Below are 18680 nucleotides of genomic sequence, written 5' to 3' on the forward strand. Positions count from 1 at the left end.
CACTCACCGATGACGGCCTCCCACTTCCCGTTGGCCTGCGTGACCTCGTAGGCGCAGCGCATCTCGCTGAAGGACACGCCCCCGATGATGAAGACGATGACACGCGGCCCGGTCCGGTACTCCCCGGGAGTCTTGTTCTTGTGCCAGTGTCCATAGCGAGCACTGTGGGGAAGCACAGCACTATCACTCACTCATTCCAAGAATATGCAATACGCAATAGCCTGGCCCCCAGTCCAGGGTTTCACGGCATCCCTGTTTTAGGTATATTACTGAACAGAAAGATACAGTGTAGAGTCGCTTGGAAAAGAGATTGTAATCTCAATGGGACTACACTGGTTAATTAAATGTTAAATTAAGCCCCTGGTGATGGGTTCCATTGCATATCATTTGAAAAATCATTACAGACGATTTGATCTGGTCTAAAATCAGAGAGCCTGGCAGAACACAGGCCCAGCCCCCTGCCCCTGTCCCGAGCTGTTTGACTGGGTGCAAGCCTCCCTCCCCAAACCTAAAGCCAAGACGTGCTCCCACAGGGCGCGACTTCCCAAACAGGATTAACCAGGCCTGGGGTTTCTCGAGTTTATTCCGAGCAGGTTAAGCAGGTGAGTTCCTGGTTCACCCATGGGGCTGAGTGGAGTGCAGTCTGACTGCCTGCAGCTCTCCCTCTCCTCAGATGAGTTCCTGGTTCAGGGGCTGAGTGAGTTCCTGGTTCACCCATGGGGCTGAGTGGAGTGCAGTCTGACTGCCTGCAGCTCTCCCTCTCCTCAGGGGCTGAGTGGAGTGCAGTCTGACTGCCTGCAGCTCCCCCTCTCCTCAGATGAGTTCCTGGTTCACCCATGGGGCTGAGTGGAGTGCAGTCTGACTGCCTGCAGCTCCCCCTCTCCTCAGATGAGTTCCTGGTTCACCCATGGGGCTGAGTGGAGTGCAGTCTGACTGCCTGCAGCTCCCCCTCTCCTCAGATGAGTTCCTGGTTCACCCATGGGGCTGAGTGGAGTGCAGTCTGACTGCCTGCAGCTCCCCCTCTCCTCAGATGAGTTCCTGGTTCACCCATGGGGCTGAGTGGAGTGCAGTCTGACTGCCTGCAGCTCCCCCTCTCCTCAGATGAGTTCCTGGTTCACCCATGGGGCTGAGTGGAGTGCAGTCTGACTGCCTGCAGCTCCCCCTCTCCTCAGATGGAGTTCCTGGTTCACCCATGGGGCTGAGTGGAGTGCAGTCTGACTGCCTGCAGCTCCCCCTCTCCTCAGATGAGTTCCTGGTTCACCCATGGGGCTGAGTGGAGTGCAGTCTGACTGCCTGCAGCTCCCCCTCTCCTCAGATGAGTTCCTGGTTCACCCATGGGGCTGAGTGGAGTGCAGTCTGACTGCCTGCAGCTCCCCCTCTCCTCAGACAGCATTGCTCACAGTCAGCTGGATACTAATGATTATTAATCACCACCCAGGTCCGCTCGCTGTCATCCACTGCTGCAGCGGCTGATGGAATGGCTTTGCACCGCAGTCATAAATCAACACACACACTGCTGCACTGTCTAAGAGAAAGGGTTTACACTGCAGTCAATAACAAAACACAAACACAAACGTACTGACTAGTGCCCTGACTCGCACATCCGTGAACACATACTCTCAACAATGTGACAGGTCCAGATCATTATCTTGGTAATACGTGTGCGTGCATGCTACAGGCCCGGACGGCACAAGTCTCCTGCAGGTCTAGCAGCCCCTCTCTTACCTGACAGCAGTGGTGCTGAAGGAGGCAGAGGAGCGGGTGGAGATGTAAGGGTAGTGCTTCGTGTCCAGCTTGTCCTCAATGGCATCCTGTGGAGCGGCAGAGACACAGCGATCAATAGCAATCAGCACACTGACAGTGTCGCTGAGCTCAGAAACGTACTGCTGCTGCCTGCCTGCCAGCATCTGGGAATCAATAGCACCCCCCGCTCTCATTTCCTTCTCACCCCTCCCCTCAGCGGGTAGCAGGTTTGCTCACTTCCCATTTCAGCACCCAGTTACCGTTTGTTCCAGTGTTCTGTGTTTAAGCGACTGATGCACTGACAGGCTGCTCCCTCGCTCTGATTAACGGCTCAACGTGATGAAGCCCGAAGCGCAGTCCCGCTCACCTCCATGATGTCCTTGACCACCGGTGTCCAGCGGGAGAGCTGGTAGGTCTGCTCGCTGATGCGCTCCTTGCGGTCAGGTTTGTTCCGGCGCCGTAGCGTCGACTGCGGGGGTCAAACACACGACAGCACGTCACTTGCTCGGGCTTTAACTGGGTTTTTGTCAGAACCGGAACACGGAGTATTCAGCAGAGGTTACGGATAGTTGGTTTTTTTTTTGCTATATGTTTCTCAGAATGGTTCTTTTTTTTATGTCCTTTCTGGTAACGAGCGCTCAGGCCAGCTACTGAATGAGTCTCTTCCCTCTAATTATTAAATGTTGTGTTCTAATTGATACTGTTGTGTATATAAAGCTGTTGAAGGACCAGGTGTGTTGATGGGTTAAATCCACACGGGACACACAAGAGTGCCTCAACTAGACCTGGAGCAGCGTTGCTGTAAGGTATTACTGGAGTGTTCAGGTGCCAGCAATCAGGCCTCTGCTGAATGTACGCTGATAAAGCATGACTGCTGTCTCAGGTGTGTGTCTCAGGTGTGTGTCTCAGGTGTGTTTCTCAGGTGTGTCACTCACGTCGGTGACGATGGGTATCCCAAGGTGTGCCATGTTGGTGATGATCTCACTATCCTCCGGGGGGATCTGCGCGTGCTGGATCAGCTTGTTCAAATTCTCCTCCGTGATTCCTAAAAAACACAGACACAGAGGCACAGGCACACATAGACACAGACACAGAGGCACGGGCACACATAGACACAGACACAGAGGCACGGGCACACATAGACACAGACACAGAGTCACACACAGACACAGAGGCACGGGCACACATAGACACAGACACAGAGGCAGGGGCACACATAGACACAGACACAGAGGCACGGGCACACATAAACACACGGGAGAAGTTAGTATTACAGTTAACTTTGGTTCCGAAATTATACAAGAAAAACTAGTTAAAACACGTAATCCCAAATACAAGGTAAAATTTAGAAGACAAAATTTAGAAGACATTATTTGATGGACCTGTACCCCGCTGGCTTTGATGATCCTGCATGAATTCCTATTGAAATGTGTGTGTGTTTGATGATCCTGGATGAATTCCTATTGAAATGTGTGTGTGTTTGATGATCCTGGATGAATTCCTATTGAAGTGTGTGTGTGTGTTTGATGATCCTGGATGAATTCCTATTGAAATGTGTGTGTGTTTGATGCTCCTGGATGAATTCCTATTGAAATGTGTGTGTGTTTGATGCTCCTGGATCGTACCGTTCTTGAGGAAGATGTAGAGCAGGATGATGTGGATCTTACCGTTCTTGAGGAAGATGTAGAGCAGGATGATGCGGATCTTGTCGTAGGTGGAGACGTTGGCGTCCAGGAGGATTGGCACGATGGCCCTCATGGGGTCCTTGATCTTCTCTCCCTCCGCGTCCGTGCCCATCGCCAGGTCCTGCCAGACAGAGAGGCGGCTGTTACACTGCCTTCACACCAGGGAGCGGCAGAGCCCCGTGTTTAATACAACAGCAGGCGCGGAGGTGTTACCTGCTCCACGCGGCACAGCTTGTCCACAGTCCCTTGGTAGTGCTTCATGCAGTCCTCAGCCAGGTGCAGGTGAGTCGAGTACTGAAGAGAAGCACACGCAGGTTACAAACAGCTCACACCAGCAGCACTCCTGGGCTTTGAGTTTCTTTTTATTGATGGATTGATTTAAGAATCCAAATGGATTCTTTTCCAAGAAGCATTCAATTAGCAAAATCATTTTGTATTCAAAGTTTAAAAAAAAGCATTCTTTTAAAGTAAACCAGTGTGGATGAATCATTTTTTTATTATAACAGTGTGGATGAATCGTTTTTTATTATAAACGCATTCGATTCGTTTTTCAGACCAGTGTTTGGAAGGTCAGAGCATGACAACATGGCAAATGCTGTGTGGGACACAGTCTTGACCAAATCCTCAACTTCTTGTTTTTTCATTATATCCCTTGAACTTGAATGACTTTGCCAGTCTCTTCCATAAGCCTCTGTAGCACCTGGCAGTGCTGTGTGAATTCATAACCTGATTCAATCCGCAGATACAAACGTGTCATAGGTGTGTTAAAATCTAGGAAGGGGAAGGGACAGGGCACTGCTGCAGTGCAAGAGAGAAGGACGTTTTGTTCAGTTCAAAACAGGTGAAGACTCGTCAGAGGGTTACACAAAGGCTAGAACCAAAATGGAAAGCAGACCTGTAGCAGAGGGAGGCTGGTAGAGATGGCCTTTCCATTCGAAAACTAAGATCCTGATCCAGCCCCAGACAAACCTACCTTGCTGAGCTCCTTCTGATACTGCGGCATCTTCTTCAGCATCTGAGACAGGTCCCTCATGGTAGTCTGTGGAGTACAGTGCATCGTGTTGTGTAACAGTGCTTGACAAGCTGCAATCAGTACAGAACTTGATCTGGTGGAACTGCTGATCCCAATGAGCTCATACACTTTTGGTAAGGCTGCAGTTAGGCACGCTGCAGTTGAACAGAGCGGTTTATACAGATGGCAGCATCTACTACAAGTTATATAACCATATAGTAACTCTCTACCTTTTCTCCAGCAGTGTTCATCCTCTTACTGGCTGAGAACTCTTTCAGCGAGCGGGTCACTTCCCTGAGAGAGGAAAAAACAGAATTAAGAACCGTCTCGCTTTCTAACGACAAAAAGCCCCGTTTGAAGCAGGCACTGCTCACAGGGACGCCTCAGGAGTGTGTGTGTGTGTGTGTGTGTGTGTCTGTGTGTGTGTTTCTGTAGTCCGACTCTGTTGCTTTTATTATCCGGTAGCAAATGCCTGTGCAGACAACAGTGGGACCACGTTGTCAATGTGTCTATGGTAATGGTTCTGGTCAGTCCCTGTGTGCATGCCCAGCGGAATCACAGACAGCAATGTGTCAGCCTGGCTGTGAATGTGCTTGTGTAGTTCTAACCCCCTTCCTCCTCCGTGCTGCTGGCTCTGGTACTCACTGGGAGACCTCGGCGATGTGTTTGTGTCGTAGCGTCATCCACAGGTCATCGTCCTCGTCCAGCAGGACCTCCTTCTCCCGCGAGTCCCCCATGCCGCTCGTCTCGTACCTGGGAGGGAGAGAGGGAGGGAGGGAGAGAGGGAGGGAGGGAGGGGGGTTCAGGGAGGTACCCGGTACAGAGGATCATCCTCGCATGGTGATGGATAATGGGGTCACGTTTCAGATAGCCATACCAAGTGAAGCAGTGTCACAAACACAGCAATGTTTCCAGTTTCTTAATAAAACTAAGATATGTGATCTGCATTTAAATCCACGTTGACTTCCTGAATTCAGTAACCCTGCTGCGCCCAAGGCTGGTCTGTCACCCTGGAACCCGCGGCAGGGGTCTCCTTACTTGTAGACGTCGTTCTCGATGGGCAAGAGGTCGTAACTCATTGCCTGGAAGGTGAGCTCGTGCAGCACCGGGGAGGCCGGGTCGAAGGCTCTGTCCAGGATCACAAGCTGGGAGCGAGCCTTGTCTGGACCCTGAGCAACGAGAGACACAAACCGCCTTCAGGTTCCGCTCGCACGCTCCCACTGTCAGAGCCGGCGGCGATGCACGCGGCAAGAGGCAGCGCGGGAACGCTCTCACTCACCTCCCCCATGGTGGGGTCGTCAGCCTTGTAGGCATCCAGCTTATCCTGGACCAGCTGAGCCAGTGTGGCGCTGTCTTTGTAATCCCTGTGGACAGACAGACGCACAGAGACGCATGTCAATCCAGGATCTCTGAGCACGCAACGTCGTCACGGTGCTCCCCGTGAGAAACTTGAAACACCTGTCTCTTGCACTAGTCTTTATTAAATGTGATCATTATTAGCAAGTATTTCTATAGGTAACCAATGCATTATACATACTGCAGTTCTGTTCTTGAAGTGTGGTGAATACATGTACGTTTGGGCCAGGCATTATACAGTACTTCAAGTGTCATTTTGGTTCTAGAAATACAGGACGGGTGCCTCTGGCTGCCTCACCCCCGATATCGCACGGCTGGGTACTCCTTCAGGGTGGCACAGAGGGTGGCGATCTGCTCAGCGAGTCGCTCCATCAACGGGTTCCTCAGCTGGGTCTTGTGGGGGCTGTAGAAGTCCTGGAACGCGTCTGGGTTGTCCAGAGAGTACACCTGCAGACACACACACACACTCAGGCTTCAAAATCAAACTCTGGCATTCCATCATTCAGTTTGAAAGCCGTCTGTCTGTTAATATGCTTTGCAATTTCGCAAGGAGCTTGAGTGTGGGGCACGGTGGGGTTATTTATGAATAATACTCACTGATTATATTTCTCATGACCCCCCCCCCCCCCAGGATGCTTGTCTAAATCTCCAGTCGTTTTTTCTCTCGGATGGAAAGTTCCAGAAAGCCGTGAGCAGGCTGTGTTGTCAGGCTGATGCAATCAGGACAGCCAACATAATCCTCTTTCATGGACTTAACCCCCCGGCTGCCAGAGACAACAGTACAGTCCAGCGCGAAGGCTGCCAGGACTGGACTCCACAGCAGCTCTGTCTCGCTGTTGCTATTGAAAACGCTGTGAGGAGAACGGCACAAACAAACCCCTTTCCCTGGCTTTGAGTCAGGCTGCGTGTTTAAATCAATGTCAGGAGAGGCCGTCTGTCACGGCTAAGTCTGGCACCAGTGGTGTGATGGTGCTTACAGTTTTAACACAGAGCGTACCCATGTGGAAGACTGTCTCATTGTATCAACAGCAACTCCTTTCATAACCAGAGCATGCTGCACATTCACTAAGTGGATAGGTTCTGAGCTGGGACTCTGTCTCGTGGACACCCACCTGTGACTCGTACGGAAGGAAGGCTATATTGATCTCTGTGAGGGTCTTTATGGTCTTTGATGCGCGAGACTTCACCAGCTCGTTGAACAGGGGGTCCGGGCAGGCTGGAGGGGGAGGAAGCACAAGAGTTTCATGCATTTCACCGATGCTCAGAAGAGAGCTGCTGCTGTAAACAATGCACACACGCCTGTGAAAGACACCGTGGCATTACTAGCACACTACAGTGCTGCCATCACATCACACTGTCTACAGCATGCCATTTATAGGGTTTTTTCATGTAGGCAATTTGCTAGCTTATGAAGATCCACTACACTGCCATATGACCCCTCCCATCCTCTGGGGAGCAGCAGACTCAGCGATCAGAACACAGCCCTTACGATCTGCTTCCAGCGCTGCTGAAATGCTTGCTCTTGTATGGATCATTGCAGAAGCTGCGTCTCTTGATACTCACAGTCAGTGAAGAACACGTGGGCCCCTTTGTACTTCGTAGAGGGCGGGTCCTTGAAGTCTGCGATGAGCGTGTGCACAGACTGCAGGGAGGGAGAGAGAGAGAGAGAGCAGTGTGAGTGGAGTGCAGTCCTCCTACAGCAGCAAAGGTGTCGCTCAGGAGATTCTGTGCAGCTCACTCGACTGGGAACATGTCCTGGCACACCTCCTACAGTCCAGGTTTTTTCGTTTCAAGCAATATTCGTAGACGATTGGTGTCTGTCGTTTCTTAAGGGAATCCCAGGGACTCGTACCCTGGTGTCTGTGCTGCGCTTGACTGCAGTACGTGTTTTGAAACCAGTGTGCGGACGGTACTTGGGGAGTGGAGTCCAATTCTCATTGAGAAATCCAGTCACCCAGGCACTGCCATGTGGGCTCCAGTCTCTCCACAGTTTACTACACAATGATGACTCTACTCCGGAGCCAGAATGGAGTCGGTTTCACAATAGGGCTATAGACTAAAAACACACCAACAGCTGCCAATTGCAAACATGTACTGTATACTACAGCATGCAACACAGCGTTTCCAATTTAAAAAGGGAGGCATCAAAGAGATTAGGGGGAAAGTGTTTTAAAATAGAGGCTGTACTGTACATATCACAGCCCTGATGTGTCTGGTTCGAGATCTCCTCTCTAATATTCAGTTCCCAGGATGCTTGGCTGTCCTAAAGTCTCCTAATCCACGCTGATCGGATGATCGCTCAGAGGGCAGCTCCCAATGCTGTAGCCTGTAGTCTACCAGGTGCAGGGATGAAGCTGTCCAGGGGTTTAGAGCAGAGCCACTGAGCTGTCACAACACTGTCTATTCTAACAGCTTGTTCCAGGAGTCCTAACTGTGTTTACTCCTTATGCAGTGTGGGCAACACTAAATAAACTACCCCCTCAGACTGGAACAAACACCTCTACAGCTCAGAACCACGCCGTCAGGTTCTCATTCTGAGAGACTGACACTTGGTCGTTTGAAGCAGCCTTGTGATACAGTAAATCAACGTGCCCTTGTTGCTGTGTGCAGGGCGTGGTGGGGGGGAGAGGTGGAAGGAGCAGATCTGCAGTTTGCATGCTTCATAAAGACAAATCAGTAAGGAACAGCTTGCACTGACGAGCTGCACAGCTGCGGGGGGGGGTTAAATAATTGCTGGGTCGCTGAAGCTACCTTTTCAGAGGGGGTGATGAGATACACGGCTTCCAGACTCGGCAGCGGCTCCCTTCGTTTATTGATGTCTTCGACGACTGAGCAGGGAAGACAGACACCAGTATTATTATTTTACACAACTTCTTTATCAGTCTTACTGTCACTCACTACAACAGGGTGCTCCATAAACCAGGCATCTATCTATATGTATATCGCTATATGTATATATCTATATGTCTATAGAATCGTTTTGCTCTGTCATGGCATGTACTCACTGGTTATCCCTTCTGTCATGATGTCCGTCATCTTGCAGCAGGACGACAGCATCCTCATACTGAGCTGATCCACCACCAGAACCTGCCAACAGAACCACGTCAAAAAGGCAGAGGACCTGCTGCATTCCCACAGAGACACACAGGCAGAGGACCTGCTGCATTCCCACAGAGACACACAGGCAGAGGACCTGCTGCATTCACACAGAGACACACAGGCAGAGGACCTGCTGCATTCACACAGAGACACACAGGCAGAGGACCTGCTGCATTCCCACAGAGACACACAGGCAGAGGACCTGCTGCATTCACACAGAGACACACAGGCAGAGGACCTGCTGCATTCACACAGAGACACACAGGCAGAGGACCTGCTGCATTCACACAGAGACACACAGGCAGAGGACCTGCTGCATTCACACAGAGACACACAGAGAGGACCTGCTGCATTCACACAGAGACACACAGGCAGAGGACCTGCTGCATTCTGCATTCACACAGAGACACACAGGCAGAGGACCTGCTGCATTCACACAGAGACACACAGGCAGAGGACCTGCTGCATTCACACAGAGACACACAGGCAGAGGACCTGCTGCATTCACACAGAGACACACAGGCAGAGGACCTGCTGCATTCACACAGAGACACACAGGCAGAGGACCTGCTGCATTCACACAGAGACACACAGGCAGAGGACCTGCTGCATTCACACAGAGACACACAGGCAGAGGACCTGCTGCATTCACACAGAGACACACAGGCAGAGGACCTGCTGCATTCACACAGAGACACACAGGCAGAGGACCTGCTGCATTCACACAGAGACACACAGGCAGAGGACCTGCTGCATTCACACAGAGACACACAGGCAGAGGACCTGCTGCATTCACACAGAGACACACAGGCAGAGGACCTGCTGCATTCACACAGAGACACACAGGCAGAGGACCTGCTGCATTCACACAGAGACACACAGGCAGAGGACCTGCTGCATTCACACAGAGACACACAGGCAGAGGACCTGCTGCATTCACACAGAGACACACAGGCAGAGGACCTGCTGCATTCACACAGAGACACACAGGCAGAGGACCTGCTGCATTCACACAGAGACACACAGGCAGAGGACCTGCTGCATTCACACAGAGACACACAGGCAGAGGACCTGCTGCATTCACACAGAGACACACAGGCAGAGGACCTGCTGCATTCACACAGAGACACACAGGCAGAGGACCTGCTGCATTCACACACAGACACACGGGCAGAGGACCTGCTGCATTCACACAGGATACTCTCTTGAGACCTCAGGGGCCTATGCCATGCATTCTGTATGAGAACCAGGTAACACTAGCATGCATCAGGGATTATTCCTGTGCTGGAGCCAGTTTTATTATCATGGTACAACCAGCATCCATACCACCCACTCAAAAAAAGTCAAGACGACAAAGATTTTGGCCAGCGCACAGACTTGAAGGCGGTTGTCCACCTGGCGCAGTTTCACCCCAGTGTAAGTTTGCATCTCAGTGAAGTTCAGAGGGACACAAAGGCAGGTGAGTACAGATCAGCGGAAGGACCTCCTCCTCACCTTCCATTCTCCCTTCTTCTTGACCTTCTTGATGACATCGTTCATGATCTCTGAAAAAGAAAATGAGCCGGGTAAGGACCGGGCAGGGCACCTGGTTTCAGGGACTTGGGTTCAACACCCCGGCTCTGCCAGTCTGTCTGCAGGGTTACCAGTCACTGCCAAGCCAGCGCTGCCAGCGAGCCACGGCACAAATGAAACACAAAATGCAAAAGGGATTACGTCTATTTTTACAAAACATCTTCCGATTGGTTGAATGACAGTGGCGGAGCAATTTGGTTCTAATCCCAACAAATCCTCTTACGGGCTCGTCTGGGAGATTTGTGTGTCGCGCACAGGAAGGGATGGTGCTGACACGAGACCACGCTCTGCTATTTCAATTGGGATGAAAGACAGCGAAGCCCCTGCCTGACTCAGGCACAGCAGCGTGAGTTCCTTCAGCAGGCCAGGGTTTCGTTATTGTAAGATATGCACTGCTTTCATGCACACATAGAGGTAAACTGTGTGCGATACAGAGCAGATATCTATATATATATATATTTTAGGACTTTGTGCCTGTAATTCTGAAGCGCAGCTGTAAAACACCACTCTAACCGGGATTCCAGTGCGGTGAAGTTAAAATGTCGTCTTCACACAGAATACTGCAGCTGTTGTTTATCCTCTGGGTCCGGTCTGAATAGCAAGCAGATTTCCTACAGAAAAGCCTGCTTTAAAATGACAATGAGAACAATGCCCCAGCTGCAATACTGCCTGTAGAGCCTGTGGCTCCACTGTGTTCCAGTGTAGGATTTTAAATTGCTTTCATCCCGATGAGCCCTGGAACCCTCCCTCCCATCTCTGTTTCTGGGATTGCAGCTTCTCTTCCCTTCTCTGGGTGGAACCATCCCTAATGAGAGTGAGCTTCAGGGGCGTGTTCACCGACAAGACACAGAGAGACCTCTGTTTGATTAACGATTCATTTGTCACAGCATTCAGTGACACTCGCTCTGAAATCTGGAGCCCTCGCAACACTGACTGGGCCTTTTACAGATGCTAACTTTTTATCTTGCCAAAGAGAAAGGGATGGCCCCTCTGTGAATAAATAGAAAGCACCATTTCCCTGTCACCAGTGTAGCCAAACCAAAGTATAAAGGTTGTGTTCTATTACTCAAACCAAAGTTGTGAAGGTGGGTAAGGCTGTACAGAATGTCCTGGCAGTGCTGAGGCTGCACTAGTCTGCCCCTGTCCTCTCCGCGGAGGCAGGCTGGCAGCGGCTCTCCGATTTCAAGAGGCGTCGCTCTCAGCCGCATGCGTTTCCGCTGTGCCAAGGTTACTGTGAATCCAGGATTCACATCTTCCTGTGAGTGCAGAGCCAGCGACACACAGAGAGCCGGCCCAGAATCAAGCTAAAAACAAGGATTCAGGAGCCAGGCTGCCAAAGGGACTCTCTCCGTGTCTGGTAATGTGGCAAGATCTATCTCCAGGGATGCCCTTGCTAAAGGAATATCACCCAGCCCACTCTATAGCATGCACCTCTGTAAATGCAGATGCATTTCACAACAGCATGAACTGTAATGAGAGCTCTTCTGTTCTGATTCAGTCTATTATCTGGAAACGATGAATGCATTGCCAGCCACATCTCACAAAAATAACAACAGCTGAGTACAATATTGCACAAAGCACTGCTGGCAAGAGCAAATTGTCAATGAAAGGATGGTTCTGAAGCCCCACTGAAATGAAGTGTTTCTTTGTAATTCAATCCAGCAAGTCAAACACGGGGCGAAAGGATCGCACAGGCGTGCTGTAAAAAGACATGTGTTCACCTCCGTCAGGGATTTGGCCATTTTAGATTAGAATTATGCCCTACCGCACACAGTGAGGAAAGAGTTAATTTAGTCCCATTCAAGCGCTCCTCAAAAAACATATCCAGTTACTGAACAGGATCATTACCATCATTTACACACACTGTCAGTGAACACAGAATAGCAGCCTTTATAAAACACACACGCACACACGCACACCCATGCACACTCACACACACACGCACACACAGGAAAGCTGATCAAAGTCATCTAGTCCAGCATTCTGACTGCTTACTGTGATATTCAATGCCAGGAAGACAGTCACCCCTTTTTGGTTTCAGCCAGTCAAAGTACTGTATATTCACATACAACAAGTGGATGATACACACTCCAGCAAAGACTGGCACATACCACTGTTCACCGTGGGGGTTAACACTAAATCAAGAGTAAGTACTTCTAATTGATTTTTCTTTTTTTTAGTCTTCTCTCACCCTTTTTATGTTGTTTGTATTCGTTATTAGTGGCTCTGGTATCTAGAGTCATTTCAGTAGCATTAAGGATAAGGAGACAGTAAGATTGTGTAATTAAAGCCTGCAAACTCTTTCAAATGCAAAATGAATGTGTAGATTTGAGTAACAAGTAGTTTGTAGAGTACAGTTAAGCCTGTCTCTTACAGCACTGTATACATCGACAAGAGGCTTGCTTTCCATTCTGATCCATTTCCATGTACCGGTGTTCCATGAGGAACAGACATTCCTCTAACGCAGGGAAACGCAAACTTCCCCAGCAACTTTTAATCTTAAGCAGCTCTGACCGCTACTCAGTTCTGAGCCATCAAAGTTTGTGAAGACATGAAGACAGTAAGAAATAAAGAAGGTGCTCTGTGCCTCGGGGGATCAATCTGACAGCAGAGCTGCAAACAGAGAGGGCGAGCCTCCCTGGTAATGTTCACCTCATACACTACAGCAGCCAACTCAGAAAAAGAAACATAATGGCTTGCCAATAGAATTCTATACCTCTGCCGTCATTCACTTTCTTTAGGATTCCACATCCTTGAATCACGTTTCTTATAGATTACAGGGACATCACAGAGGGTCCCACTGACAGCACGGCAGCCTGGCGATTCGAAGTCAAGACTGAGTGGACTCAGAACAAACCTACAGGTTTGTATTGGAATCCAGGACCTTTTAAATGGAGAGATCGCAGCATTGGCAGACAGCTATAACTAGGCTCCTGCACACAACCCTCTCTCTCGTACATGCAATGCACCCTGTTGTGAAGGCTCTTGTGATGTTACTCATTACAGTTACAGTCACTGCTGTGCAATTAACCCCTGCCTGTCTGGAAAGCCCCAGGCTGCCACTGATATACACTGACCTAGTTTTCCTCGCCTTGCACAGCAATCCACTAGGACTCGGCTCATTTGACCTTAAAGGTGCAACACACCCCTTCTCGTGAAGGGTGAGGCATTGCTGGCACTGGCTGAATTGAGTGGATGCAATGCCACCCTGTCCCACAAAGATCTGCAATAATCCTGACCAGAAAGGAACGTGGGGGTTTATTCGCTTCAGAGATAGCTGAGTGTTAAACATTTATGAGGTTGTCTCTAGGGTTGTAAAGTGCACAGAAATGTTGTCATGATTCATAAGAAACACTGGAGAGCTTCAGTATTGACAGTGGTTGACCCTACACTTTAAACATCACATGATGTACCTCTGACAAGGCTGCTGTCAGTCGCTGACCCAGGGAGCCTGCACGGCAGGGCTGGTCCTTGGGGTCAGGATGACTGGAGCAGGGCAGAGCTCAGTGGGGACTGTGACAGAGCACAGCAGAGTCTCCTGGCTGGATAGAAGCTCCATCAACAGGAAGACTGCGTCCCACACCATATCCTTCCTCCGGCACTGGCACAGAGAGCAGGGGCATAGGTCATAGAGGAATCAGCAGCTGGAGGTTCAGTTTGCCAGCACAATGACAGCAGCCGCTTCAACTGGCCTCCAGATCTCAATTCATGACACACGGTCAGTCTCTCTGTGTGTACACTGTGTGTGATGCATGCCTGGTCCATTTACTGTCACACAGCACAATCCCAAGAAGGGTCCCGTTGAGAAAGCTAAGCACAGCAGATTTAGATGCACGTCAGAGGATTTGAATGTCATCAGAATCAGGGCTTTGTTTCCCTCAGTTTTGTGGAGGTACAATATTTCAATCATGGGCCAGCATAAAAGGACTGATGTCCTCAGCCATATACAGCTCTCACGAGTATAAGTAAGGAACACAAGTGACAACATGTGCCTGTGCCCAGGCTAGGGAGGGCAGTCAAGTGCTTTTCAGCCCTAACTTGGCCAGAACAGCATTTTCATTAAAGGGACTCGATTGTTAAGCCCCGCTGAGAGAGAGAGGCTGGGACTCAGGGAAACAAACGGGGCGATACAAACTCAGGAGGAACTGACGGTTCTACAAAGAAACAGGAGGCATCAGCCCGCACTCGAATAGAAGGGCGTGTGCGCAGAGAGGATGACAGCACGGAGCACCTCACCACGCACACAGTGCACTACTGCACACGCAAACACAGCAAATACAGCGCTGAACAAACACGATATAACCCGATCGGGACGTGTGCAACACACCCCGCTGTCGGTACCTTCTGTTGTTTATTTGCAAGCCAATCGGATGCAATGCCTCGATTAGAAAGGCAATAATGTAAACACACACACATGTATTATACAGAACTAGATTAGGTACTCACACACTGTTAGATTAGTGCAATGCCATCGTGTTGCTGATTCCAGTGGGGGGTGTGGGGAGAACAATTAGTGCCCTGGGCTAAATCTGAGGAACATTACCAATGGGTGTTCTGATATTGTGCAAACTGTAATGGTTTTGAATAACAGAATTGCTATTTATCAATTAAAACAACAGCAATTATTATTATTATTATTATTATTATTATTATTATTATTATTATTATTATTATTATTATGCATCTATCTTGCCTGATTATCAGATAGACACGTTTGTGTTTTTGTTAAGACAGTACAATAATTCTCTGGAAAATACTACAGACTCAAATGTAGCAAAAACAGTTGATAGTAGACTATACAAGTATTTATATATGTCATCTAAAATGCAATGAGCGATAAGGGATTGAAAGGACAGCGCCAGACGCGTCGCGGTGTGTTATCAATAGGATGCACCCACTGCAGCGCTAGGTAAAGCGATTGGAGCCGAGGAGCTGTCAGCGAGGGGGGAGGGGGTTCGCTCAGTGATTTAGGACTGGAGCAAGGCTGTGAATTACCGGAGCTCAACCCACAGGAGCAGTCACACCACCAGCGACCGACCGATCAGCTGCTCCATAGCGATGGCAAAATATACAACCCCACTCCTCCTACAAGCCTAGCGCAAAGACCTGACTGAGAGTACTGTGCATTGCACAGCACCGGTCCTGTAATAAAACCCACCGCAGCCCTTCATTAGCAGGTAGTTTCAGTGCGGCAGTCTACTCCCCCCCCCAGTATAGTGTCCGCATCTCTCCAGCCAGGTCGCGTTTTTGTAAATCTATATTAAATTGAGATTATAATGGTGGTCTATTAAAACGCGCCCTTTCCGTCACCATCTGCGCGGCTTTTTTGGAAATAAAAAATATCCGCATTTGATTGATACAATGTTTTATTATTATTATTATTATTATTATTATTATTATTATTATTATTATTACAAAAACAAAAAACAAAAACATTTTCGAACATCCTCGCTTTAATTTAAATGTAACTGTATAATATTCTAGGACCCTAAAGAATATATATTGTTCACATGTTCTGTAAAAGATAACTGGAATATGACATATATATATTGATATATATATATATATATATATATATTATTATATATATATATATATATACATATTATATACATACATATTCCTAATAGAAAATATATTAGTCTGGGCAAATAAATAAATAAAATAAATAAACAGCATCACGACAGCCCAAGCATGTGTAATAAAATGGCTTAAGAAACAGTACCGTCTAAGGGGACAGACGATCCCACGCGTTTCTACACCGCACAGAAATGCACTGTGTGGTGAATCTGCTAAGCTGTGCCGCATATTCAGTATTACATTATAATACAGTAAATACAGGGCATTGTTGACCCCCACCCCTCTCACAAATTGATACCCCCAATGCCATTGCAAAACACACGCATCTACATCAGCGTATTCGCGTTTCAAAGCGAAGAGGAAAAAGAAAGACAAAACACGCCCCATTTTTACTGTCCTCCGCATATTTGCGCACAGCTGGAGTGAACGGGTATCGCCTTCAAACTCGTTTCATTTCGCTGCTTCATCCTTTCAAACACAAGTATTTATCCGCCTTGCTTTCCAACCTCATCAAAAAAACAAAAACAAAAACAAAACAGACCTCCCTGCCTTTAAACCTGGGAGATTATCGGTGACGCCTGAATGAAAAGCCATTTTCACAAAGCAAACCCACCGGGGGAGGCAGCCAGCTATCGTATTCCTCAGGGCTAGGCAGACAGACGACGCAGTGACACCAAAATAGACAAACAGAGCATTTATACATTCATTACAAACAGATATCCGTCTTTTAGTACATTTTCCGCATTATTCCAAAGCATCATTATTTAAATAAATAAATAAATAAATGATGGGCGTTTTTCTTCTTCTTCCTCCTCGCTCCATTATATCTCTCCATTGTAACCCTATCATTCCTCTGACATGATGTTTCGTGCGCACCCATGCAGTATTATTCTGCACCCCCATCTTCATGTCTGCACTGGATTTATTACAGCTCTGAACACAGCGCTGCAGCCAGCACACGACAGACTCATCATCGACCACTGCACAAAACCCACCGCTAGCAGTATGCGTGCACCCAGCGCAACACTGATAATAACCGCAACCGGGACTACTGCTAACGACAGTCAGGAGAATAATACTAACAGCAGCAGGACAACAATAATCTGATATTCTTACTCTCGCCGACCACAGCCTTCAGTCCGATGGGTGCCATGATGCCTCTCGATTATTCGTCTGTGAGTTTTTTTTTCTCTCCCCCTCTCTCTCTCTCTCTCAGCTCGGTTTTGCTGTTTCTAAAGGATGTGCTCTCCCTATCTCTCTCAGCTGACTGCGGGAATCGGACGGGAGCCCGACGTCACCGTGCCCCCGACCAATAGCCTCCCTGGCTCCGGCTCTCTTCTCCGCACCATCCCTGTCTGCGCGTTGGTACACGCAGCCCCTGTCGGACAGACTGCGTATAGAGAGATGGGAGGGGTGCTGTAGCAGCAGACTCACACCCGGCGCCGCTGTTGTGCACTCGCTTGCACTAGCGGTACTGTGTAACTGCTAATGCCCGTTTTATACTAATTGGAATAAGATCGTGGGCAATAGCGGCTCACACTTGTACTTGTGTGTGCATTTGCCTGTTTAACTGTCCCAATGTATAGTTACCGTGTCGCTTTTATTGAAAGCTTGCATTTTGCAGAGCACAATGCACAGTTCCTAACCTGCTTGTCCCATTCATATAATAGGAACTGGCCGTGGCATGGGTCCAAAAATCAGAGTACATTCATACAAGCAAAGGTTTACCAAGCACTCAGGTAATAAACCTTCCATCTACCTGCTGAATGTACCAGACAGGTGCAGTATTACCTTTATTTACTGTGGAAAAGTAGCACACTGCTGTGCACTGTACAAGGAGCCTTCGTATGTATTCCTGAGCAATACATGGACAAGTACAGAGCGATGACAGCCGAGGCCATCCATTAGTCTCATTGGTTGGCTTAAACCCGTTGGCTATGCTCTGGCGCTCCGTGTTGTGACGTTGGGTTTTTTAGTAATTCTGCTTTATAGTCAGCGCCCTCTTGTGGCGAAAAGGGCTACTGCTGAAAGAATGCAGTGAGTCGCGCTGTAAAGAAAGTTTACAGTATTTGGCACGTGAAAAACAAGCCAAACAAGCCCCCAGATTCTTGTGTGTGGTATCCCCATTAATGTGTTATCGATTAATTATTAGTGGTTTTAATTGATTTTTTTTGCAATATTATACACAAAGATCTGTACACTTGATGCTGACAAAAAACTGATCAAAACTGAACTAAACTGTTTGAATATAATCTACATTTATTCAGTTGGGGTGTCCTAAAGAAATCAACAAATCAAATCAATCACTCAAAATTGCAATACAATCATATCCACGTTTGCTATAATAACAGCATTCGCCACATGGGGGCAGCATTGCCCCTTTTCTCAGCTCTAACGCCTCACACTAACCTGATCAATACCAGAGAACCACTGGCGTGGGCAGAGCCAGCATGATAATCTCTTAGCAGGACTGTTTCTAGTGACTGCGATCTGTATAGGCGGTGTTTACACCAAATACCCGGGACAGAAATAGGCTGCAGCCCTCATTCTCCTATCAGAGTCCTTATTATGGGATCAGAACCCATAAACACATTGGCCAGTATATACACCCCCAGAATGCTGATTGCTCAACA

At 48.6% G+C, this 18680-nt stretch overlaps 1 protein-coding gene across 1 annotated transcript in view; it reads right to left on the reverse strand.

The window, feature by feature from the left end:
* Positions 1–17347, reverse strand: part of LOC121306673 (syntaxin-binding protein 1) — a 17970-nt gene extending 623 nt beyond the window's left edge. The window contains exons 1-18 of the mRNA XM_041238503.1: positions 17164–17347; positions 10390–10439; positions 8802–8883; positions 8548–8624; positions 7360–7438; positions 6909–7012; positions 6095–6243; positions 5720–5804; positions 5479–5609; positions 5086–5193; positions 4671–4734; positions 4402–4467; positions 3642–3722; positions 3411–3549; positions 2679–2788; positions 2111–2212; positions 1726–1811; positions 8–162 (exon numbers count right to left, since the gene is read on the reverse strand). Of these exons, the coding sequence (XP_041094437.1) occupies positions 8–162; positions 1726–1811; positions 2111–2212; positions 2679–2788; positions 3411–3549; positions 3642–3722; positions 4402–4467; positions 4671–4734; positions 5086–5193; positions 5479–5609; positions 5720–5804; positions 6095–6243; positions 6909–7012; positions 7360–7438; positions 8548–8624; positions 8802–8883; positions 10390–10439; positions 17164–17200 (1705 nt within the window). The 5' untranslated portion in view covers positions 17201–17347. The remainder of the gene's footprint in view (positions 1–7; positions 163–1725; positions 1812–2110; positions 2213–2678; positions 2789–3410; positions 3550–3641; positions 3723–4401; positions 4468–4670; positions 4735–5085; positions 5194–5478; positions 5610–5719; positions 5805–6094; positions 6244–6908; positions 7013–7359; positions 7439–8547; positions 8625–8801; positions 8884–10389; positions 10440–17163) is intronic.
* Between the last annotated feature and the right edge of the window lie 1333 nt (positions 17348–18680).

The sequence above is a fragment of the Polyodon spathula genome, chromosome 49, assembly GCF_017654505.1.
Source record: "Polyodon spathula isolate WHYD16114869_AA chromosome 49, ASM1765450v1, whole genome shotgun sequence".
Taxonomy (NCBI): Eukaryota; Metazoa; Chordata; class Actinopteri; order Acipenseriformes; family Polyodontidae; genus Polyodon; species Polyodon spathula.